Raw genomic sequence first — 26984 nt, 5'->3', positions numbered from 1 at the left:
ATGGTCGGTGTCCCTTGGTTGGTTGAACATGTGGTTCATTGCAGCCATTACCCATCAATTCCAGCTCAGTTCCCGAGCGCTGTCAACCCTTTTTATGTTTAAAATGCTGCGTATATTGACAGTGCTATAAGTGCTTGTAATAAATAAAAACCCTAATCAATACGTATCAATATCCAAATACTAAAAACCATCCTTGTTCCCTTTTAAAATATTCAAAATAGCATAGGAGCCTACTGAGCCCTACTGATGAATGCTTCTCTTGAGCTTCTTGACCAGAAAAAAGGTATCTGGCACATTACTAGACCAACGGGGAAGCTCAGGGGATGGATGGAGTGGGACAAATCTCTTTTTACAGAAAAAGTTGAGATCTGTATATAATGTTCTGGATTTATCTCGATCTGCTGATTGTTTTGATATAGGTTTTACTGAAGGTATACCTCTTCATTTTTTTATCATATGTTCAGTTTGAATTGCACCAGCTTGTGTGAGATTGACTTAATTTGCATTTATTATGATAATATACTAAAGAAGAAGAATTGTATCTACTGTGTAGAGATATACAGCTGGTATGACTGTACATGGTTAATGAAGCTTCCTTAGATTATGGCTCTAAATTCCTTTTCTTGTATGGTATCTCTACTTTCGATGGACCCTATAAGGTGATGAAGATCATCAAATCTTTTAAATTAATCTCAAATTGTACATGCAGAGAAACTTAGAATTCATGATTAACTGGATTCTTGGAAAATAAATGCTAATAATAAACGCCTGAGGGTATATCAAAAATTTCCTGCAGATGGAACTAAACTGCCCCACTGGGCAGACCAAATTAACAGTGTACAAGCACTTCTTATATTTTCTACAGTTTCTTTAAAAGTTCATATATTTAAAACAAACTTCCATATATGAGTTACAATATTCATCTTATGTTCTCACCAGGAAAGTGAACACATAAAGCCCATCCAATGTGCTCCCACAGTGTTTCTCTCACATCATGTAAAAACCATAAATTACATATAGTGTAATATGTTAAAAAAAATTGTAAACCGATAGATTCTCATGTTTCCATTGTCTTGGTTTTCAGTTCAAACCCCTAAACCACAATGTACCTTTTTTACTACATGGTTGTTCAGGACTTCCTACTGAGTTATATTTTTTTCTCTTTGTGCATGGGATTTCAACGACAACTTGTATTATTGTACTGTCATGAAACATGGATTGTAATACTAATGATGTATATGAGAATAAATGTCTATATCGGCAAAACCATAAAATAAATTAGCGTGATCACATGAAAATAATAAAAGTGTGCCAATGTGTGCCATCACATAACAGACTTTTGCATCCACCTCATTCAATATCTACCCTTACTCTCCATTTGAATCCTTATATCAATACAAATAATGATCCTCCAATACCCTTCATGAATTGATCACCGTATTCGATGAAATCCCCCAAAAAGAAAAACACTAACATAGTGTAGTATATCTTTAAATTGTGAACATCACTCCATAGAATAAAACTCACATTCAATAATTATCTAAATCACCAAGAGTGTATTCCATCTGTGGTGGGCATACTCAAAGACTTCTAGAAGAATGGCTGTGGTGGGCATACTGAAAGACTTATGGAAGATGGGATGTGGTTGGTATACTGAAAGTCTACTAGAAGAAAGACTTCTAGAAGGACTGTGGTGGGCATGCTGAAAGACTTCTAGAAGAATGACTGTGGTGGGCATACTGAAAGTCTAATATAAGAAGAACTTCTAGAAGAATGACTGTGGTGGGCATACTGAAAGTCTAATATAAGAAGAACTTCTAGAAGAATGACTGTGGTGGGCATACTGAAAGACTTCTAAAAGATGGAATGTGGTGGGCATACTGAAAGTCTAATAAAAGAAGGACTGTGGTGGGCATACTGAAAGTCTAATAAAAGAAGGACTGTGGTGGGCATACTGAAAGTCTAATAAAAGAAGGACTGTGGTGGGCATACTGAAAGACTTCTACAAGATGGAATGTGGTGGGCATACTGAAAGTCTAATAAAAGAAGGACTGTGGTGGGCATACTGAAAGTCTAATAAAAGAAGGACTGTGGTGGGCATACTGAAAGTGTAATAAAAGAAGGACTGTGGTGGGCATACTGAAAGTCTAATAAAAGAAGGACTGTGGTGGGCATACTGAAAGTCTAATAAAAGAAGGACTGTGGTGGGCATACTGAAAGTGTAATAAAAGAAGGACTGTGGTGGGCATACTGAAAGTGTAATAAAAGAAGGACTGTGGTGGGCATACTGAAAGTCTAATAAAAGAAGGACTGTGGTGGGCATACTGAAAGTCTAATAAAAGAAGGACTGTGGTGGGCATACTGAAAGACTTCTACAAGATGGGATGTGGTGGGCATACTGAAAGTCTAATAAAAGAAGGACTGTGGTGGGCATACTGAAAGACTTATAGAAGAAGAGCTGTGCTGGACATACTGAAAGACTTCTAGAAGAAGAGTTGTGCTGGGCACAATGAAAGATAACTCTACCTTGGATTTACAACTTAAAAAAATGCTCTTCCTGTGAGCCCAAGCCATAATGGACATGCCTCCTTATCATGCCAGCCTCATTATACTGTTTCCAGGACAGCATGGCACTTATCACATAAACAATGTGCTGTCCAGGAGTGCTAAGCACCCTCCTTCACTGCTAGAGGAGAAGAAGTAGGACCAGTGATGTCAATGGACCAGAAGATTGCACCATTCAAAGCATACACCAAAAAATAATTTTTTTTTCCCTTTATTTTTACATGGTGATTCTGATACCAACACACTTCTAGTCCTAGGACAGGACTACTGGGAACTTCCCTCGTCTTCTTGCCCATAACATGGATGGATGGGGTCCTGAAGTTTTAAGCAAACAATAATAGTAAACAATAAGAGACGCTTGAGAGGGGATATAATTTCAATTTAAAAATACCGTACTGGCGATCCCACAATAGAGATAAAACTTTTTTGCGGAAGGGAGTTTAACAAGACATGTGGCCATTCATTAAAATCAGAAGAAAAGAGTTTTAAGCTTAAACTACATAGAGGGTTCTTTACTGTAAGAGCGGCAAGGATGTGCAATTCCCTTCCACAGGCTGTGGTTTCAGTAGGGAGCATCGATAGTTTAAAAAAAATATTAGATAAGCACCTGAACGACCGCAACATACAGGGATATACAATGTAATACTGACATATAATCACACACACATAGGTTGGACTTGATGTGTCTTTTTTCAACCTTACCTACTATGTAACTATGTAATATACCTATAACTAGGGGCGTTTCTAGGGCTACCAAAGATCTGGGGCTAGAGTCCATAGCAGCAAAGTAAAGAAAGTCATGCGCTTGGGCGGGCATTCACAGGAGATGCAGAGGCTGCGGGCATGGTACAGACCACTTTATTCCATCAGTACAGACCCTCAGTATAGACCCCCCTCAGTGCAGACCCCCCATCAGTATATACACCCCCCAATATAGACACCACCCTCAGTGCAGAACCCCCCATTAGTATAGAAACCCCCTCAGTGCAGACCCCCCTTCAATGCAGACCCCCTCTTCAGTATAGACACCTCCCTCCTCAGTGCAGGCCCCCCATCTGTACAGTCCCCCCTTCAGTGCAGACCCCCATCAGTATAGACAACCCCCTTCAATGCAGACCCCCTCTTCAGTATAGACACCTCCCTCCTCAGTGCAGGCCCCCCATCTGTATAGTCCCCCCCTTCAGTGCAGACCCCCCATTAGTATAGACACCCCCTTCAGTGCAGACTCCCTATCAGTATAGGCCCCCTCTGCACATGTCCACCTACATACTGCATAGTAAAATGTACAGACCTCAGAACAGCACTGACGGATATACTGTACACAGTGGTGGGTCCCTCGGGCTCCTTCTCCTCCTGTGTGGGTCTAAAGAGAGAGGGGGGGAGGTGGCTTCCATCCGCTACGCTGAGGGAGACAGCCGGCAACACCCGAGAGTGTAGGGCAGCGGGCGGTGTTAGCGGTGCCACTACCCACGGATGTCACCCCGCGATGGCACTGCCTCGGGCTCACGCTGTGTCACTCAGGTTATGTGACATCACTGGTTGCTAGGCCCTGGGCGGTTCTAGCAACCAGTGCAGTGGCAGAACAAAGTAAAATGGCCGACATGTTAGTTATCTGCACAGCGCCCACAATTACCGCTCATGGCACTGCTGCACCCAGTGAGAGACTCGGGGCTATGGGCCCCAGATTCGGGGCTATAGTCCCAATAGCCACCCCCAGCGACGCCTCTGCCTATAACAGTGTAGCACAAGCAGAGATCACAGGAAGTTAGAAGCCAACAAGAGGTGGTTTTTGCACTTATCAAATTGATATAACAAAACATTTTCAACGTTACATTTAACAAACCAAAAGGAAGCAAATAAGAAAAGACGATTGGTCATTGTTACATACAGCATGTATAATGGGTCAAAAAAAATTGTGTGTGTGGTGGTGGTGAAGGAGGGGGGGAGTTAGGCAGTTATAAGGAGGTAGGGTAGAAAAACATGGAGTGGGACTTTAAGCCTGGCCCTTTTTCCCCAAGAGGGGGGTTGTGGACTTCTAGAGAACAATTTAATCTTCAAGATCCTACCTAAAATAGAGTTTATAGAAATCTATTAGATTCTATTTTTCCTTCTCTACATGGTATATGTCACTATATAGCTGAGAGTGGGCTGTCAAATTGCAATGCCTTCACCCTCTTTTTTTTTTTTACTTTCACGGTTATTAAAATATTGTACCATCTGGCGTTCAAACCCATGTATATATTTAAAGGTAGAGTATTTTCTAAGCCCACGCAGACCCTACAGAGGCAACCTGTTCTTATATTTTACCATTTTAATAAAAGTATTTAAATGTGTAATCGTTGTAAGATACCCAGATTGGTTCAAAGCCAAATAATTATAAAAATCGGATCTTTTGTGAGCAAACAAAATAAACAAGTTCAACTGTAAAGTTGCAGTTTGACAAACAAAAACTTCACCTTTATTTTTAAAATCACAACGAAGGTCGATTTAAAAATGAACAGTTTGGAAAGGGAGAGTGGTCCAAAATTCCGGGTGAGAGGTGTAAGAAGCGTATTGATGGTTATAGGAAGCGACTGATTTCAGTTATTTTTTCCAAAGGGTGTGCAACCAAATATTAAGTTAAGGGTGCCAAGAATTTCGACCAGCCCATTTTTGGAGTTTTGTGTAACATTATGGCCAATTTGCTTTTTTTTCCCTCCCTTTTTTTGTTTTGTTCCAATACACACAAAGGGAATAAACATTTGTATAGAAAAACTTGTTACTGCAATACTTTTCTGTGAGAAATACTTGATTTTCTGGAAAAAATTCTGGGGTGCAAACAATTTCGGCCAATACTGTATATGTATATATATATATATATATATATATATATATATATATATATATATATATATATATATATATAAACATTACCATATAAAGCCCTGGAATTCTGCCAACAACCCTTTCCTTAAAGTGGACTTGAAGTCAAACATTGACTTAAATTAATACTAAACACACACTGTGCAATTTACATTGCCCCTTCTATTTCTGTGTGTGGTTGATGGCACTGTAATTATTTTAATTAAAAAAAATCTAATTACATTTTTCCCAATCGATATACAGCTATCACACGACCCAGCTCCTTCCCAGCCTGTCTGCAGGGAAACATAAGCAGGAGGAGCTTCTAGTCCTCTGCTACTGGTCACGTGTTTAAAAAAAAAAAACAGCCTGTAGAATACAGAGTAGAAATAAATAATTAATATCAATAAACTGTTTTAAACTATCACACAGATACTGTATATATTTGAAATTGAATCAACATTATGGTTTGGCAATAACATGGTGTGGGCAGATTTCTGACAGTCACTGGCTGTGTCACGCCCCACCAGCCTGTGTCTTGGAATACGAGGGAGGAGAAGCCTCCATTAATCTATATCTACCCACCCCCATTGTGTTTAGCTGGTTAATGGGCATAGAGAGGGAGGGAGTGGGCTGTCCTTTACCGCTGTGTATACGCCCACATATGTGACTCTATAGTCACATGGACTTCTCAGATGTGATAGGGAGAAAATGATCAGCATAGAAACTCACTGAAAACTGAGCATGTGTAGAGCTGCAATATTTCAAGCTGAATTGGGGACTTTGACAGAAGGTGGAGATAGAGAGCAACAGGATCAACCAGGCTTTTTGCACAATACAGAAAAAGAATCTCATAGTGACTGAATGAGTAAGAACAGCATGTGATACACCATTTATTGATAGTTTTTTTTTTATGTGGCTTTAGTGAACTTCTCATATTGGGTTCCTTTTGATTTGTTAAATATACCATTCAAGTTGTTCATTTATATCGGTTACATCAGATAAATTCAAACAATACTTGCTGATCTTGCCGGAAATCTCACAAGCCAATAATTTCCTGTGCTCTTTGCTTGTATAACGGTTGTCAGTTACAATGTTCTATGATAACTACAGAGAAGCACACCCCTCTATGTTATGGACAACAGGAGAGGGACAGGGTTCCATAGTTCTATCTTGTTTCTGTTGGTAGGATACAGAATAATAAGTGTGCATGGTCTGGAACGTGCGTTACTGGCAGAACCACTCGGTGAAATGAAGGGGAAAAAGCCTGAAAAAGTTAACAAATGCAGCCACCACATCTAAGTTTGGCTTTAAAATGAAACAATACACCTGCAAGTGGAGGTGTATTGATATTGTTGGTGTATAGTCGGTGTTTTTAGATGTTTTTAGTGCTTTTGGTTATCGGACTTATACGGAGAATCACATGGTATTCAACGGTCTGGTATTGTGATTTGTGTAGTTGAAGGTTTATTTGCGTGGTAGTCATCAGTTTGTGGCTTTCAATCGTCACCCAGAAAGGCGCATGTTTGCGCTCGCAAGGCATTTAATCGAAGATAAGTTTGTCTATTTCCTCTGTGTGTTTTACTTCTATACACTGAAAACGTAAGAAAGGAAAGGAGAACCTGAATGTTTACAGATACCATGAATCACTGAGCTTATTAAGTGCAAATTCATTTAGGTGTCGGTTATCGGTGAGTGCTACAACTATTTGTTTATTGGAGACAGAAACCAAATCATTCGAACAATTTCTCTTCGCTCAAACGTTTGTTACCATGGAAACTGCTTTGCACTTACGATACAGTCCTGCTCTCAGCCATAAAGTTTCCCTTGAAGCTCTCATGGCACCCCCACTGGCTGTCAAGCATGAAAGTGTTAGGTTTGGTGACCCTGGATGTTCATTACTCCAGGCACCTCGTACACTGCAAATGTATTACTGCTATGACGTGGAGGGAAACAAAAAGGAGGGGACAACGGAGTCTTTCAGGCCAACAACCCTAAGCCACTGTCTCGCAATTTGCAGCAACATTGTCAGCCTGGTGTTTGCATTTCTTCCGTTGACCATTGGGCTGTCTACCAGGTCTATCAGGAAGAAATCTGAATGGCCATGTAAACAGAAAACCGCACACAGATTATTATAATTTTTCAGGATTTATATAGCGCCAACTGTGCAGCGCTTTACAACATAAGGGCAGACAGTACAGTTACAATACAATTCAATATAGGAGGAATCAGAGGGCCCAGCTCATTGGAGCTTACATTCTAGTAGGGAGGGTCAAGTGATACAAGAGGTAAAAACTGTTGGGAATGAGCTGATGGAGAAAACAAATGTACAGTTGTTAGGTGGGGGCAGAATAGGCGTCTCTGAAGAGGAGGGTTTTCAGGGATCGTCTTAAAGCAATCAGAGTAGAAGATAATCGGACAGATTGGGGTAAGGTGTTCCATAGGATTGGAGAGGCTCTGGAAAAGTCCTGGAGGCGAGCATGGGAAGAGGTGACAAGGGAGCTAGAAGAAAGCAGGTGGACTTGGGAGGAATGAAGAGAACGAGTAGGTTGGTATTTTGAGACTAGGCTAGAGATGTAGCTGGGGGCTGAGTTGTGGATGGCTTTGTGAGTTGTTGTTAGTATTTTGAATTTCATTTGTGGGGTGAGTGGAAGTCAGTGGAGAGATTGACAAAGAGGGGTGGCAGACACTGAGCGGTTGGTAAGGTGGATGAGCCTGGTATCAGCATTAATGATGGGCTGAAGAGGGATAACCTAGTTAAAAGTAAGCCAATGAGAAGGGAGTTGCAGTAGTCAAGGCGAGAGATGACAAAGGAGTGAACTAGGAACTCTGTGGTGTCATTGGTTAGAAAGGGGCATATTTTGGAGATGTTGTGAAGGTTGAGGCAGCAAGATTTGGACAGTAATTGGATGTGGGGCCTAAAGCAGGGCTCTCAAACTGTTGGCCCTCCAACTGTGTCGAAACTACAAGTGCTTTTAACTGTCAGCCTTTCAATGCCTCATGGGACTTGTAGTTGCACAACAGCTGGAGGGCTGCCAGTTTGAGACCCCTGGCCTAAAGGATAGATCAGAGTCCAGGATTACACCTAGAACTTTGGCATGCGGGAATGGAATGCCATCAATCTTGAGAGATCAGGGGAAGGGGCACATGGGGGAGAAAAAAATTATGAGCTCAGGTTTGGATAGATTGAGTTTGAGGAAGTGGCGTGACATCCAGGCTGATATTCCTGTTAGTAAATTAGTGATACATGAGGAGACTGGGGGAGTGAGTTGAAGGGTATAGAGCTGACCCAGGGAGGGGGTGTAGATCAAGAATAAGAGAGGTCCAACAACAGAACCTTGAGGGACCCCAACAGAGAGAGGGGAGAGGAGGAAGTAGAATTGTAAGTAACGCTAAAGGTGCAGTTGGATAAGTAGGAACAGAACCAGTGAAGAGTACAGCCACGGAGACCAAAGACACAGATTTTTTTTTAAGGAGGGGGTGGTCAACCATATCAAAGGCAGCAGAAAAGTCCAGGATTAGGAGTTCAGAAACAGTGTCCATTGGTTTTGACTTAGTAGGGTGTGATTGTTTGTTAGTTTTAGGAGGGCAGTTTCTGTGGAGTGTTGAGGGCAAAATTCAGACTCAAGGGGATCAAGAAGGTTATTATCGGTGACGTGGTCGGTCAGAGGACAAACTGGAAGAGCATGCACGACAGTCTGACCATGCTGTAGCTAATTGTTGGGCAGTGATTTAGCACTGTTGGCCCAAAACAGAGAAGAGTTGTTACTAGCAGGAACACCAGGTAAAAAAATGTGTTTACAAAGAAAATTTAAAAACTTGAACACAGTAAAACATGATGTCAAACAAACTGAAAAACGATTTGCTTTCTCTTTAGGGGGATAAGGGCTTAGGTAAGGGATTAGGGGTTAATGTTAAGGGTTGAGGTTAGCTTGTAGGTGGTTAGGTGCAACATTTTATGGTTTAACATTTAAAGTGTAACTTTACCCATAACAACTTGATAAAAGAAAAGAATGTCCTTTAGCAAGGAATATACATTCCACAATAATAATTATGCTACCAAAACTAGTGTGTGCTGTAAATTGCCTCCAGCATTGCTCCCAATTTTTCATACTGGGTGCTGACATTTTGCTGAAGCCCAGAGCACCTTAGCAACAGTAAAATCTTAAAGCAGAGCGAAACCCATTAATTTAATGGTTTAAAAAAACAGTTACATTCCTGAAATCCCCGGAGTGCTAACTGTCACATTTTCTTGTGTCCCCAACCAAACTGTCAAACCATCGAATGACTCGTGTAATAACTGATCACATGTGCAGCACCATGGCAAGTTCAAACAGGAGCAGCTTCCTTGGCTGTAAAGGGTAGAAGGGTTTAATTCCATTTTAAAGCTGTCAGCAGTTTGGCCTCTACAATCTCAGCAGTGTCTAAAACTGCCTAACAATGAACAGCAATTGAGCATGTGCAAAGCTGTATTTTTAACAGTATAGGCATTTATTTTTAAAGTTTTTCAGATGTATCTGCAAAAGGGCCCAGCCTAAACTGATCTAGCTTAATTTTCTGACTAAAGTTCCACTTTAAGCAAATTTGAAACTTGTACATGCAAAACTGCATGTACATTTGTTCTGCGTGTACAGGGCAGAATATTAGGCTATTCCCTCTCTAGGACAAGCATTATTCATACAGAATAAAGTGGCTTGGGAAAATACTTTACCATCAAATCAAATACTGCAGTATGGCCATGAGATGGACCTGGCAATCACAGGAAAGTATTTAAGTATTTATTTCCTATGATCGTCAGCGCTATCTAGTGGCCATAATGGGATATTTACCTGTTTCGCTCTATTCTTATTAATGAATAACTTTAGAGAAAATAGCCTAATATCATTAAATGTTGCCCCATTTGCACAGAACAAATGTACAAGCAGTTTCACAGAATGAATAGCTTCTCAATTTGTTTTTGTTTTTTCTAAACTAAAATACACCCCTTAGTCTCTTCTGCAATAAAAAAAAAAGAAAAGAAAAAAAAAAGCTTCCTGCATATTTTTAAGTTTTGCTTTATAGGATCATTTAGGAGTTAATTCAACTTTTAGGACTTGGGTGAGGGATGGATACGTGTTAAGGTCCAACTAAGGTTTAAGGAGAGGGGGTACTTTACATTGACACTTGTTTTTTTTTCTGTTTTTTTTATTATTATTTAATAAAGCAACTCAATGATACTTTTTAGGTTCTTAGTTACTAAAGAACTATGATTTTTTTTTAATTATTATTAAAAATTAAAAAATTTGGTACAATGTCACCTTCTCATAAACACCAGGCTGGTAGATCAGATATTCCCTTATCAAGAAGGCTGTGAGCATGCTTCAACATTTTTAAAGGCCATGCATCTCCCCTGTTATGAGGGGATATAGAGAGCCCAATGTAAGGTAATCAAAAATTTCTATGTACTGAAGAGCTGAGAGCTCCTAGTCTATTCTTTCTCCAAACGGAATAAGCAGAATAAATAAATAAATAATTGAAAAAAATTGAAAATAAGAGAAGAAAAGGGTAAGGGAGAGGAAATTGAATGAGATAGACAGCATGTGCTGAAGTGTTAGTAAAAACAAAGGAAGATGAATTGTCAGCAGAAAGCAAAAAGCATAAAAAATAAAAATTCACATTGTCCAGGATAATGGGACAGAATTGCTCAAATCTGACCACCTTATGCCTCTGTGGAAATAACAGATCTAATGTCCATATCATAACTGCACAATAGGGCAAATACACATGCAAGCCTATCACCCATCTTAAAATTAAAGTAAAGGTCCTGCCACCAGAGGTTCTCTCTGAAAATAGTTTCACTTTCACACCAAAGGCCTTACCTGGCTTCAAAATTAACCTCCCCACCTCCCCCTATTTGATCTCTAATACCGCGTACACACGATCGGACTTTCTGGCAGAAAAAGGAATCTTTTCATCATATATTCCGATCGTGTGTGGGCCTCATCTGACTTTTTTAATGAAAATTCTGACAGACCTAGGAACAGAACATGTTTTAAATCTTTCCGAAGGAACCAATTCCTAACGGGAAAACTGTTCGTCTGTATGCTATTCCAACGGACCAAAAACGTTGCATGCTCTGAAGCATGTACGAGACAGCAGCTATTGGCAACTGGCTATTGAACTTCCTTTTTCTTGTCCCGTCATATGTGTTGTACGTCACGCGTTCTAGACAGTCGAACTTTGGTGTGATCGCGTGTAGACAAGACCGTTTCAGTGGAACTCCGTTGGAAAAACCGTCAGAGTTTATTCCGATGGAAAAAACGGTCGCGTGTATGCAGCATAAGACTTTCTCATAGGCTAGAGCAGCCTTTTGTAACCTTTTGAATACAGAGGAACCCTTAAAATACCGTTTGGGTTTTAGGGAACCCCCTGCTTAATATTAATACATCTACAACTCATCATACATTAATGCTCCTTATACTTTTGGTCATTGGGATTGCACCAATTATTACCCCAATTACCCCTTTACAGATAGCCAAAAAGATCAATGGTGTCAGTGGGAACATATCTGGGAGGCAGAAATTATTCATTGCTCAAGGAAATTCTAGAAACCTCTGGAGGAACCTAAGGTTTCCATGGAGCCCTGGTTGAGAAGCTCAGGGCTAGGGGTGACAGTTGGTAAGGGAATCAGGCCTCTAATAATACAGTAAAACTAGCTTCACAGAGGTACGCAGTAAAGCTTTTTCTGTCTAACAAAAGCTACAGTATTGCAGGAATCTTAGGCAGAATTTTTACTTTTAAAAGTTTTAAATAGCTGAATAATGTTATAGAATTGTGTCACGGTACTACTTACAGCGAACCCACAGGCGAGCAGGTGAAATGGGATCACCCAGGGAGTGGAGTCTAAGAGTCAGCCGGTGTTCCGCCAGTGACCCTTTTCACGAAGGTTTGGTCAGCTGCGTGCTGACCCCAGGTCACGACCCCCAGGGTTCACCCTGCTCGCATGGGAAGTACCAGAAGACACTGTAGACAAGGATGGATGGATAAAGCAAGGAAAGCCAGGTAGTGAGCCAAGGTCAGGGCGGGCTGCAGACTATGTAATCATAACAAGCCGGGTCGGGTATACAGAAGATCAGTTTGCAAGAAGTCAGGTAAAACAGGTTACACAGGGGAGCTTCAGAAACAAACGCTGCTCAAGCAACCAGTAGCTGGTTTGAAAGGGATTTAAATAGAGAAGCACATGAGGGGCAGGAAGTAGCAGGAAGGAATCATATATTAGGCAACAGGTGAAGGGTGTCGACACCCATAGCTGGAGAGTGCACAGAGCTGAACACCAGACAGTGGACAACAGATGCCAGCCGACCCACTGCAGTAAAGGTGAGACACAGATCAGCTCCGCAGCTGATCTGTGACAAATTGTGGTACAAAAAAAATTGAGTATCTGGAGGAAATTCACACAAATATCGGGTGAACATACAAACTAAGTTCCTGTGGTATCTGGACCCAACACTGTACAAATAATGATTTTTATAATGCTATGCACACAGATAAGAACTTATCAAAGCTGACTACCAATCCCCATCTAAACCAATATGGTTATTTCAAAAACATGCAAACCAAAAATGTCTTTCAGTACATTAGAAAGATAACAAAGGAAAGTAATATGAGTATACTTTATAGGATTTAAATTCATTATCAATATCTTTTTCAAGTAAGGAATTTCTTACCTTCAGTGTGTACAGCAGAAACATATGTCCAGTTGTACCTTTTGACAATATCCACCATGGCTCTTGCTTGTTGAGCATCAGAAGGAACCACTCTCATGAAATACTTATACAAGGTCTTGTCGCTCAGGTCCATGCTTGTTGCAGAATAAGCAATCTGAGGTATATTGAAAAGTTGTAACAAATTCTGGACTTGAATGGCCACTGAGCTGGATCCAGGCCCTATAACTCCAACGATGGGCTTCTTTGTGTGGAATGCCGAAGAAGATCCATCAACACAGCGGACCAGCCCTTCCTCTTCCTCGGTAGAGATCAACGAGTCTCTAATAAATTCGATACTCTGTTCCAAAGCTACAGCAGAATGCCAGCAGGAATCGCGTATTTCACATCCGAGGGTTATGTTTGGCAAAAGGTTAGGATCCGCATTTATTCTGTCAAGCGTGTGCAACATGGCTTCCACTCGTTGAATACCATACTGCTCTCTTACCTCTCCACATTTCCTTTCGTGAACCTTTTCAACTGATGGCTGGTGATGAACTGAAAAGAGTGCCCCGATAATGATGTCTCCTGGCATATGGGCCACCACACGTCTTTCACTTGTCTGTGCCGATGCTGTAATCCCAACGCCATTACCAGATCCATCCTCCCTTAAGAGCAGCAGCACCGTCAAAATCAAAATGTAAGGGAGCATTTTAGAATACAATTTATGCTGGAGAGGAGAGCATGGTGAAGGAAAATATTTTCAACGCAATCAACCTTTTATTCCTTTTTTGATGACTCTCCATGCACTACTTCCCACCATTTAACAAGCGTCCTTCCAGGGCGAAAGACCATCTAAGATGATATTCACTATCAGTCCAAACTGTCATTCCCTGAAAAACAGAAGATCATATTATACTTAATACCTATACATTAAACTGTTTAGAACAGCCTTTATCAACCGTTTCAACATAGAAGAACCCTTGAAATAACTTTCCGGTCTCAGGGAACATCTGCTATAAATTACTATATCTACAACTCATTATACATTAGTTTGATGGTAAAGGGGAAGAATGCTCCTTACGCTTATGGTCATTGAGAAGAAATAACCCCATACAGATAGCTAAAAAGATCAATGGTGTCAGTGGGAACATGTCTGAGAACCAGAAAGGAACCCCTAACAACCTCTTGAGGAACCCTACGATTCCATGGAACCATGGTTTAGAGTTTATCTAAACCAAAACTTGTTTTGGATAGAATGGTGAGGGGTTAGAACTGTCATTCTTTTTAACTTCTGTTTGTGTCTATTTTATGGCAAATCATCCTCTCTTTTTGTCCTAACAACAGCTGTCACTGGGACTGAAAGTAAGTGAAATTCAAAAGTTTGAGTTATCACTGATCAGTAGTGGGCATATCTTCTGGTGACAACTGTCATGGAGGGGATTTCCCTCAATTTAGAGAGACATCCTGTTGTGTCTACAGGACAAGAAGAGAGGGAAAATCTCAAGAGCACAAAGATAAAGTAAAAAAAAACAAACAAACATGGGTTCTAATGCTTCCATATGCAGATTAACCACTTAACCTCCAGAAGATTTACCTCCCTTCATGATTAGGCCATTTTTTGCCATACGGCACTGCAATATTTTAACTGACAATTGTGCGGTCATGCAACGCTGTACCCAAATAAAATGTATGTCCTTTTTTTTTTTCCACAAATAAAGCTTTTTTTTGGTGGTATTTGATCATCACTACATTTTTTTTTTTTTAAACAACAATATTTTTTACTTTCTACTATAAAACACATCTGATAAAAAAAAAAAAAAATCGAATTTCTTCATAAATTTAGGTCGATATCATTATCAATTCTGCTACATATTTTTGGTAAAGAAAAGCCGACAAATCTGCAGCAACTGAGTAATGCTATCATGTCATTATGGACCAAAATCTCTGAGGAATGTTCCCAACACCTTGTTGAATCTATGCCAGGAAGAATGAAGGCCGTTCTGAAGGCCAAAAGGGGGTCCAACTTAATAAAGTGAGTGTACTGTATACAGTATTAATGTATCTGCTATATCTTAGGTAGTGTTGCACTATTTTATGCATTGACTTGAAAATGTATGTCCAGAAAGTTTTACCCCCTTCATGACCAGGCCATTTTTTGCGATACAACACTGCGTTACTTTAACTGACAATTGTGCGGTCGTGTGATGCTGTATCTCAATAAAATTGATGTCCTTTTTTCCCCCACAAATAGAGCTTTCTTTGGGTGGTATTTGATCACCTTTGCGGTTTTTATTTTTTGCTCTATAAACAAAAAAAAGCGACAATTTTGAAAACAAAAAACAATATTTTTTATTTTCCACTATAATACATATCCCCCCCCCCCCCCCAAAAATGAAAAAAAAAAAAACGAATTTCTTCACCAGCTTAGGCCAATATGTATTCTGCTACATATTTTTGTTAAAAAAAAAAAATCACAATATGCATATATAGATTGGTTTGCACAAAAGTTATAGCGTTTACAAACAATGGTATACTGTATATACTGGAATTTTGATTATTCTTTTTTTAATACTAGTAATGGCAGCGATCAGCAACTTATAGCAGGACTGCGATATTGTGGCTGATATTGTGACACTAACTGACACTTTGTGGGAACCTGTGGCACTAATACAGTGATCAGTGCTAAAAACATGCACTGTCACTGTACTAAGGACACTGGCTGGGAAGAGGGTTAACATCTAGGGCAATCAAAGGGTTAAATGTGTGCCTAACCAGTGTTTTTGTGTACATAGTGTGCTGCTTTCACTAAGGGATGTGATAGATTTTCTTTCCCTGCTTTGTAGAGGCACAAAATCCATTACTTCCCCCCTGTCATAATGGAACTCTGCTTTGTTTACATAGGCAGAGCTCAGTTCTGTGTCTCTGTCTGAGGATCGGTAGGTGTCGGCGGACATCCAGTGCCTGTCACCCGCAGATTAGCTTCTGCTGTGAGTGTTCACAGCAGAATCAGCCTGCCGGCACTGCGCGCATTCCCCCTTGGCAGAGGTGCAGAATCACCTATATACATGATTCTGCACAGGAGGGCAGTATATCTGCTATGGGGGTGGTCCAGAAGTGGTTGAGGCTTCATTTTGTGATTGGAGCTTCGTGTTTTTATCTGCAGTATCTCCAAATGTTAAAGAATAATTTTATATATATATATACATATTTATATTGATCTAGCTTGGACCAATGTTTAAACCAGGCTTGTGGGATCCCTCTAAAGCAGCCTTTCTCAACCTTTTCAACACAGAGGAACCCTTGAAATAATTCTCCGATCTCGGGGAACCCCTGCTAAAAATGAGAAATCTACAACTCATGATACATTAGTGTGATGGTCAGTGGGAAGAATGGTCCTTACACTTGTGGTCATTGGGAAGAATTACCTCCTTACAGATAGCTAAAAAGATCAACGGTGTCAGTGGGAACTTATTTGAGAGGCAGAAATTGGCCAATGCTGAAGGAAACCCTAGCAACCTTTGGAGGAACCCTAGTTGAGAATCACTGCTCTAAAGGTTTGAAATCACTGTACTAGACACCACTACTCCATTGGCCTCCACTAGCTTATGAGTCCTGTGCTCAGTGGCTACCCTGATGCATTGTGAACACAAGAGGTCACACGCTCAGCACGGGTGCCATTCAGAGAATGTTTTCTCATTTATTACAAAGCCTTTTCTGATTAAATGAGATGGAGTGGCGTAGTAGTGACTTTACGTCGTACACCTTGTCGAGTCAGAGAAAGTCTAAAACATTCTCTGAATGGTGCCCATGCTGAACTTCTATATACAGTGGGGGAAATAATTATTTGATCCCCTGCAGATTTTGTAAGTTTGCCAACTTACAAAGATATAAAGGGTCTATTGTTTTTTTTATCATAGGTGTATTTTAAATGATAGAGAATATCAACCAAAAATCCAGAAAAAAAACACATAAAACGAATGTTAGAAATTGAGTTACAGTTCAGTGAGTAAAATACGTATTTGATCCCCTACCAACCAACAATAATTCTGGCTCCTACAGACTGGCTACAGTATGTGCTCATGTAGTTCACAGATTAGTCCTGTCAATTCAAGAAGGTTCTCCTAACGACAGCTTGTTATGTGTATAGAAGACTCCTGTCCGCAGAATCTCTTTCTTCCATTCAAACCTCACCATCATGGGCAAGACCAAAGAGCTGTCAAAGGATGTCAGGGACAATACTGTAGACCTGCACAAGGCTGGAATGGGCTCAGTAAGAAGCTTGGTGAGAAGTAGACAACTGTTGGAGCGATAAATTCGCAAATGGAAGAAATAGACAATAACCATCCTTGTTGAAGCTCAAGGCAGTTAGGAACCACAGTCCCCAAACAAACCATTGGTAACACAATACGCCGCCACAGATTGAAATCCTGAAGCGCCCACAAGGTTCCCCTCCTCAAGAAGGCACATGTACAGGCCCATCTGAAATTTGCCAATGAACATCTAAATGTTTCAGAGAAGGATTTGGAGAAAGTCCTGTGGTCAGATAAGACTAAAATTGAGCTCTCTGGTATTAACTCGACCCGCCGTGTTTGGAGGAAGAAAAATGCTGACTATGACCTTAAGAACACCATCCCTACAGTCAAGCACAGAGGTGGAAACATTATGCTTCAGGGCTGTTTTTCTGTTAAAGGTACAGGTCAACTTTGCCGCATTGAGGGGCCAATAGATGGGGTCATGTATTGTAAAATCTTGGATGAGAACCTTCTTCCCTCTCCAGAACACTGAAGATGGGTCGTGGATGGGTCTTCCAGCATGACTATGGCCCAAAACATACCGCCAAGGCAACAAAGGACTGGCTCAAGAAGAAGCACATTACGTTTATGGAGTGGCCTAGGCAGTCTCCAGGCCTTAATCCTATAGAAACTTTATGGAGAGAGCTGAAACTTCGAGTTGCCAATTGACAGCCAAGAAACCTTAAGGATTTAGAGAAGATCTGTAAAGAAGAGTGGACCAAAACCCCTCCTGAGATGTGTGCAAACCTGATCACCAACTACAAGAAACATATTACCTCTGTGCTTGCCAACAAGAGTTTCTCCACCAAGTACTATGTCATGTTTTGCTTGGAGATCAAATACTTATTTTACTTACTGAATTTTAACTCAATTTATAACATTTGTATCATGTTTTTCTCTGGATTTTTGGTTGATATCCTGTTAAAATACACCTATGATAAAATTATAGAGCCTTCATTTCTGTTTTTCATTTTTATGCAATTAACAAAATAATTTTCAGTGTTTCAGATTCTGCGTTAAAGTAATACCTTGTAATCCTGCCACTAAGGCACTTCCTGTTACAGGATGACAAGTTCTCCTGCACTGTCACCTTGTCACATTTTTTCTAAATAGAGACTACAAAGGGATGTGATACAACACATGCACAGGTATAGTCCACTATTGTCACCGTGATTAAACCTACCCTGAACATTATTGTACAGCCATCACTGGAGTGCATGTAGACCGGAAGTGGCTGCAAAGAATGGCAGTGCTGAGACGCATCAAAGGTCAAAACGGCATTTAATTTATTTAATAATGGAGAAATTGTTTATGGTTCATGCTGCTTTACTAAACCATGTGAAAGAAACTTCTATCTATATTTATTCATAAAAAAATATTCCCTCGCCCCTCTTCCTACCTATTCTGAATCTTAGATGGAATTTAGGGAGAAGGGAAATGGACGCAGACAGGTTAGAGGCATACACCAAAATTTTAGGTTGGAAATTGCCATTAATCTCAAAAAAATGGAATATAAAAGGTCAAGTTGTGGCAAAAAAAAAACCTTCAGTGAAACACAGCTGTGGACTTTGTAAAGGAGAACGTATGAGAAGGTCACTTCTAATAAAATATGTAAAAATTACATTTAAAATACTGTATACATTCTGTAGCCATGCGAAAAATGTAAAGGTCATCATCCATTTTCCAGATTAGATTATATGAAAAGAAAGATGAATCTCTAGAGGTGCCATTTCAGGGAGCAAAGAGGCAATTACAAATAACAGAATTTCTTTTATATACTATCATAAAAAATTAAAGAGACTATAGCAAAGAATCTATAGTAGTTTTTTTGTTATAGGAATGCCCAAATTTGGCTCCTGCACTGCTTTAAAGTGGTTGTAAACCCTTAAAATTCACTTTTTACTACAGGTAAGGTTTACCTGTAGCTACCCCGGATATCTCCTAAACCTGCATGGTTTAGGAGATATCTCCTGTATCAGACTCGGCACATGTGCACTGAAGCAATGACACGTTCGTGCTGTTGCTTCAGCTAGAGTGCCGTTACCGACATCATCGCGGCTCCGGCCAATCACAGCGCCAGCCGGAAGTAACTCCAGGAGCGATGTCGCCCACCAGAGCAGTGTACTGGGACACCAGCGGGAGGCTTCGATCTAAGGTGAGTATTTCATAATGTGCTAGTATTCTATGCCTAGCTCATTATACCATTGTCTTTCAGGTTTTTCTTTTTTTTTGGTGTTTACAACCACTTTTACCCTCTTGGGTATGGAGTTCACCAGAGCTTTACAGGTTGCCACTGAAGTCCATTTCCACTCCACTATGACGACATCATGGAGCTGGTGAATGTTAGAGACCTTGCGCTCCTCCACCTTCCGTTTGAGGATGCCCCACAGATTCTCAATAGGGTTTAGGTCTGTAGACATGCTTGGCCAGTCCATCACTTTTACCCTCAGCTTCTTTAGCAAGGCAGTGGTCATCTTGGAGGTGTGTTTGGGGTTGTTATCATGTTGGAATACTGCCCTGAGGCGCAGTCTCTGCAGGGGGGGGGAGGGGTTCATGCTCTGCTTCACTGTGTCACAGTACATGTTGGCATTTATGGTTCCCTCAATGAGCATGAGTGCCGGCAGCATGCTTGACTGTAGGCAAGACACACTTGTCTTAGTACTCCTCACCTGGTTGCTGCCACATACTTGACTCCATCTGAACCAAATAAGTTTATCTTGGTTTCATCAGACCACATGACATGGTTCCCCTTAAACCTCTGCAGCAATACTGGCAGCACTCATACGTCTATTTCCCAAAGACAGCTTCTGGATATGATGCTGAGCTTGTGCACTCAACTGCTTTGATTGACCACAGCGAGGCCTGTTCTGAGTGAAACCTGTCCTATTAATCTGCTGTATGGTCATGGGCACCGTGCTGCAGCTTAGTTCAGGGTCTTGGCAATCTTTTTTATAGCCTAGGCCATCATTATGTAGAGGAACAATTCTTTTTTTCAGATCCTCAGAGCGTTCTTTGCCATGAGGTGCCATGCTGAAATTCCAGTGACCAGTATCAGAGAGTGAGAGCGATGACACCAAATTTAAAACACCTGCTCCCCATTCACACTTGAGACCTTGTAATACTAACGACGCATATGGCACCAGGGATGGAAAATGGCTAATTAGGTCCAATTGAACATTTTCACTTAGGGGTGTACTCACTTTTGTTGCTATTAATGGCTGTGTATTGACTTATCTTGAGGGGACAGCAAATTTACACTCATGGCCATGCGCAGGCGTATGGAGGATTTAGACAATAGGGGCCACAGATGCAATCTACGTGCCCGGGGGATCTGCTGTGTGGGCCACATTTAATACCCTGCTAGGCAGACCAACCAATGCACCAGTAGTAATGGAGAGATGCCACAGAGAGCTGAGGCCTAGGGGAAGGGACACTGATCCACCCAGGGATGCAGTATGCTGCCTGGTCAAAAAGAAGACATACTGCGCTTGGCCCAAAACCACGTTTACTTGGCGTATGAAGGGGCACACATCCAATTGTTCCAAGACCTATCTGCCATCAACCTGCAGCACAGAAGAGACCTCTGCCCATCAACTAAAATATCTCTATACTTTGGTGGTCTTTGAGGGCAATGAAACACATGCTTGGTCATTGTGACCAACTTCTTTTAAAACGTAGGACTCCAGTCACAAGCCACCGACTTGAAGACGGTAATTGACATCTGCAGTGACCTACCATTTTCTACCCCTTCCTGGTAAAACCCCTTGTTAACTGGAAGGTACCCGGGAACCCCATACCACAGATGGGTCCCAACCATGTTATATACCAGCCTTCTTCTCTTCCTCCAAAGACCCACCACTGCCGGGCTGTCCTGACAGCCCAACTGTAATACTGACCAAACATTGGGAGGGGGGGTGGCAGGGGTGTACCAAGGGGCTGGCGAGACCAGCGCCCTCCTGGGATGCAGCCGCTCAGGCCGAGGGGGGGAGGGGGCTGTGCCATTTCTCTATTACAACTGCCTGCGTCCCCTATGAATGACTGTGATCTGGCCGCCATGTTGCGCCCTGGGATTGGGCGAATGTGGTGGTCATGTGTGCTGTGTTGTGATGGGGCTGGCCAGTTCTTGAAGGTAGGCAGCGCAAGGCAAGGCTGCTCTGCCTCCTCCTGGAGTCCCGCCAAAGCTTGTATAGCCACCGTTGTCTCCTCCACTCTTCCTCCTCCTGATTGAGTCACCACTCACCGTGCCGGAATCCGGATCTGGAAGTGGGACTTCATCTGGGAGTCAGACTGGGATCCCCGTCAGCACTCAGCAGTGTGGCAGGTGAGTGTGTCATGTTGTGAGGTTCATTCATTCATTCATGACAATGGTGGGTGCTGAATTCATGGCAATATGGTGGGTGCTGTATTCATGGCAATATGGTGGGTGCTGCATTCATGGCAATGGAGTGGGTGCTGCATTTGTGGCAATACAGTGGTTCCTGCATTCATGGCAATACAGTGGGTGATGCATTCATGGCAATGGAGTGGGTGCTGCCTTCATGGCAATACAGTGGGTGCTGCATTCATGGCAATATGGTGGGTGCTGCATTCATGGCAATATGATGGGTGCTGCATTCATGACAATATGGTGGGTGCTGCATTCATGGCAATGCAGTGGTGCTGCATTCATGGCAATGGAGTGGGTGCTGCATTCATGACAATATGGTGGGTGCTGCATTCATGGCAATGGAGTGGGTGCTGCATTCATGGCAATAGAGTGGGTGCTGCATTCATGGCAATGGAGTGGGTGCTGCATTCATAGCAATGGAGTGGGTGCTGCATTCATGGCAATACGGTGGGTGCTGCATTCATGGCAATACAGTGGGTGCTGCATTCATGGAAATACGGTGGGTGCTGCATTCATGGCAATACGGTGGGTGCTGCATTCATGGCAATACGGTGGGTGCTGCATTCATGGCAATAAAGTGGGTGCTGCATTCATGGCAATACGGTGGATGCTGCATTCATGGCAATATGGTGGGTGCAAACAACTGATATTCTAATGCCGTGTATACACGACTGGACTTTCCGGCAGAAAAGGTCAGACGATCTTCACCCACTGACTTTTGGGCGGAGTGGCAATGGAGTGGGTGCTGCATTCATGGCAATACAGTGGGTGCTGCATTCATGGTTATGGAGTGGGTGCTGCATTCATGCCAATGGAGTGGGTGCTGCATTCATGGCAATACAGTGGGTGCTCCATTCATGGCAATGGAGTGGGTGCTGCATTCATGGCAATGGAGTGGGTGCTGCATTCATGGCAATATCGTGGGTGCTGCATTCATGGCAATGGAGTGGGTGCTGCATTCTTGGCAATGGAGAGGGTGCTGCATTCATGGCAATATCGTGGGTGCTGCATTCATGGCAATGGAGTGGGCGCCGCATTCATGGCAATACGGTGGGTGCTGCATTCATGGCAATGGAGTGGGTGCTGCATTCATGGCAACGGAGTGGGTGTTGCATTCATGGCAATACGGTGGGTGCTGCATTCATGGCAATGGAATGGGTGCTGCCTTCATGGCAATACAGTGGGTGCTGCATTCATGGCAATACAGTGGGTGCTGCATTCATGCAAATACGGTGGGTGCTGCATTCATGGCAATACGGTGGGTGCTGCATTTATGGCAATACGGTGGGTGCTGCATTCATGGCAATACGGTGGGTGCTGCATTCATGGCAATACGGTGGGTGCTGCATTCATGGCAATACGGTGGGTGCTGCATTCATGGCAATACGGTGGGTGCTGCATTCATGGCAATGGAGTGTGTGCTGCATTCATGGCAATGGAGTGGGTGCTGCATTCATAGCAATACGATGAATGCTACATTCATGGCAATACGGTGCGTGCTGCATTCATGGCAATACGGTGGGTGCTGCATTCATGGCAATACGGTGGGTGCTGCATTCATGGCAATACGGTGGGTGCTGCATTCATGGCAATACGGTGGGTGCTGCATTCATGGCAATACGGTGGGTGCAAACAACTGATATTCTAATGCCGCGTATACATGACCAGACTTTCCGGCAGAAAAGGTCAGATGGTCTTCCCGACGGACTTTCTGCGGAGTTCCAACAGACTTCCAAACGAACGGACTTGCCCGCACATGAACGGACTAAGTCAGTTCGTTTTGAACGTGATGACGTAAAAGGGAACTAAAAAAGGAAGTTCAATAGCCAGTAGTCAAAAGCTTCCCTTGCGTCATATTTGGTCTGTCGGACCAGCACACAAATGAACGGTTTTCCCGAAATTGAGTCTGTCGGACAGATTTAGAACATGTTCTATTTCTAGGTCCGTCAGGATTTTTTCAATGAAAAATGATCGGATTAGCCCACACACAATCAGAATGTCGGATTGACTGATTCTGTTGGACCTAGTCTGCCGGAAAGTCCGGTTGTGTGTATGCGACATCACTCTTTAATGAGGGGGGGGGGTGCCGATACAGATTCTCATCAAGGGAGCTGGTGACCCTAGGTACGCCTCTGAGTGGGTGGGAATCTTCTCCCTCTCTGCTTTTCGACTGACGTCACACTTCCTGCTTCCCCTTCTCACTAACTTTCCCCAGGATACCTCCCTGCTCTTGACCACCCCCCTTTTCTTAAAGGGACATCTACTTAAATTACCCCTGCCTGTCCTGCTGTCCTCTTCTGTCATGCCGTCCCTCCACCCATGCATTTTATTCCTTTTAATCCAGGACTCCCTTTCTGCCTGCAGGCGACCACTGAAAATCGCACGGCACATTTGCGAACACCAGTGGATCTTCAACCCTTCTGTGAAGCCCTGGCCATTCCCATGGTTCCGGTCCCGGACTGGTAGAATGCATTTCTGCAAGCAGAACCCTGGATCCCTGCTCACCCTGGCGACACCCCAAGGTCACAGAGAAGCAGACAACGTTGCCGCAGAACCTTAGCTAACTCTCCTCCCAGAAGACACAGGGACATGGAAACAGATGAAAGCCCGCACATCTTCCCATCATCTACTCATCGCAAAACAGAACTCTGAACACACAGTTAGGACACGGTGAGCTGCATGGTAGCCTCCTCTCTCCCTTGCCTACCCTTATCAACCAACACTGTCCAGAGACCAGGCTCACGACATCTGCCCAGATCCAAACAAGATACGAGCGAATGGTCAGGATTTGTGGGGGTTTGACATTGTCTCAGATATCCTTCCACCTTCTGCACTACTATATACTCTACCCCACACTGAGAGGAACACCTATGGTTCCTTCTTCATGTCCTCATGTCTTCATGAAAACCACTTACTTGATCACTTACACTGATGTGCCTGGAGACCAGGATACAGAGGCCGTATTATGGGACCTGGACTTTAAACTCTGCAAAGGTAAGTACCTACCTCCACCAACGCCCCGACCCCTCTGTGACTTTATCTGAGACGTACCCCAGCCCCGGCCAGGGCTCAGAGAGATCATTCACATTTGAGGAGACAGCTGACCCATGGGAGGAAGAGTTCTGTTTCCTTCATACAGCTCCAAGCCAGCTAACAGAGGATACACAGTCACTGGCTGCATGGTAAATCCGGAGGCCTTCTCACACTCGATTAGTCCGGGCTCTTGTCATAATGGGACTAACTTCTTGGTTAGTATAGCAGGGAACCTAATATGATGGACACCTGTTGTTTGCCTCAGACAGCGGAATTTTGTTCCCCCCACCCCCACCCAAACACACCATGCTGCTGTTGCGCGAACCTCACTGGCAGTGCAGAGCCCTACTACTGTTGCTTCCTATTGCATAATCACCAGGTCCGTGACTGTGAATGTAACTGTAGACTGTTTTTTTTTTGCTTTTGATATTTTCTCATGCATAACCCCCCAATTCCAGGACACTTCATAGAGTACCTTAGGAAGCCTAACCCTGACCTGTGGCTGGTTATTAGACTATGGTTGGCTGCGACTTGAGGAACTAGGAAACCCGCAGTCTGGGGATATGTGCTGTTCACCCGAGCGGGGCAGAGTGCGCGCCCCCATAGTTTAGTTAAGTTGCATAAGAATTTGCAAGGTCACTTGTTCGCTTTCGGGTGAACTCACCCAGGGATTTCACTAATGGAGACCCACTGTTGGGTGGGATCCCCCACCTCGGAATTGTCCCTGATTTGGGCGCTCCTGGGGCTGGGGGCCTCAATATACCACTATGGTAACTCCCGCGGCAACTAGGTCAGTTCAGTTAAGTCAACATTTTTTAGCGTGGTATATTTTCCACTTCATCGTTTTTCTACAAGCTACTCCATGTGCTCATAGTATGTTATGGGTGGCCCTGGCTTGAGGGGAATCACAAACTTGCCTGCGGCTGGAAAGCCAGGAAGGGTTATCCCCACGGAGCTTGACTGGTCCTGCCCAACACCCCTCCCATCTGCTGAGATGGGTATCCCCCATCATAGCCTATGCTTGCCCTTTGGAGCCCCTGGATGGCAGGGTGCATAACTCTGTTTTTGGTGCTAAGTTCTCACCCTACCACAAGGAGGCAGGCTCACCCCTTGAACCTAGCCAGAATACTCTCTTGCTATCCTCCTGCCCCATAATCTCCCCCCTTAGGTAACTCAGCTGGACTGACATTACCTCCAGTAAAGTTGAACCACTCCCCATTAGGGAACTACGTGTATTAGGCCGCGTACACACGCGGGGACTGTTCGCCCAACTTTGTCCGCTGAACAGTGTTTCGGCGGACAGTCCGCTCGTGTGTGGGCTTTCAGCGGACAGTTTCAGCGAACAGTCTGCTGAACAAGGTTTTTCGGAAATTCCGAAAAACTGTCCGCTGAAACTTTGTTTCAGCGAACAGTCCCCTCGTGTGTAGGCTTGTTCGTCAAACTAAGTTCCGCGCATGCTCAGAAAGGATTTACACGCCGAAGTTTGCATTGCAGTGTATAGGACGTCGTTTTCTAGTCCCGTCGTACGTGCCGTTCACGTCATCGCGCACGGTTTCAGCAAACTGTTCGTTCGTCGTGTGTGGCCATGTCCGTCCATGCTAATTTTGAGCGGACTGTTTGCTGAAACTGTTTGACGGACAAAGTTGGGCGAACAGTCCCCGCGTGTGTACGCGGCCTTACACCTGTTTTGAGCCACCTTTGGCTCAAGTTGCCCCCTGAATCAGCTTTGACCCCTTTCCTTATTTTTTTTTCCTACTTTCTTCTTCTTACCCCCCACCTCCTAAACCTTTCCCACCCAAACCTAGGAGGTGTCATTAACAAACGACCCCCTTTATTGAACATGCTTCCTACAGTGCGGACATCAGCTCCTTTGTCCCTCAAGGTCTACTGCTTGAAGACAAAGGGTTTTAATATACCTGAAAAATGCAGTAGCATTCTTGCTGAGGTACACCGCCACGGAGCTCAGGTGGTATTTCTGCAAGAAACACACTTTAAATCGGGCTCCATTCCCTGCCTATCCAATAGTAGATTCTCTGAGGTATTTCACGCAACTTGTGCAGACTCCAAAACAAAGGGGGTTTCGATACTGCTCGCAAAATAGTTTTGGATTTCGCCTCAGGGACCAAGTCCTTGACCCAGAGGGCAGATTCCTTTTCCTGAAGGGGGTCTGGAAAAATAGAA

At 43.0% G+C, this 26984-nt stretch overlaps 1 protein-coding gene across 8 annotated transcripts in view; it reads right to left on the bottom strand.

Moving 5' to 3' along the window:
• GRM5 (glutamate metabotropic receptor 5) overlaps nt 1-26984 on the bottom strand; it is a 517392-nt gene that overhangs the window by 421674 nt on the left and 68734 nt on the right. For all 8 annotated transcript variants that reach the window (XM_077485011.1, XM_077485017.1, XM_077485010.1 and 5 more), the window contains exon 2: nt 13113-13981. In XM_077485011.1, the coding sequence (XP_077341137.1) occupies nt 13113-13800 (688 nt within the window). In that variant the 5' untranslated portion in view covers nt 13801-13981. The remainder of the gene's footprint in view (nt 1-13112; nt 13982-26984) is intronic.

This window comes from Lithobates pipiens, unplaced genomic scaffold (assembly GCF_037356315.1).
Source record: "Lithobates pipiens isolate NorthernLeopardFrog02 unplaced genomic scaffold, aLitPip1_a1.2 Scaffold_17, whole genome shotgun sequence".
NCBI classification, from domain to species: Eukaryota; Metazoa; Chordata; class Amphibia; order Anura; family Ranidae; genus Lithobates; species Lithobates pipiens.
The sequence above is the reverse complement of the archived record's forward strand: the minus strand, read 5'-3'. Positions and strand labels throughout refer to the sequence as shown.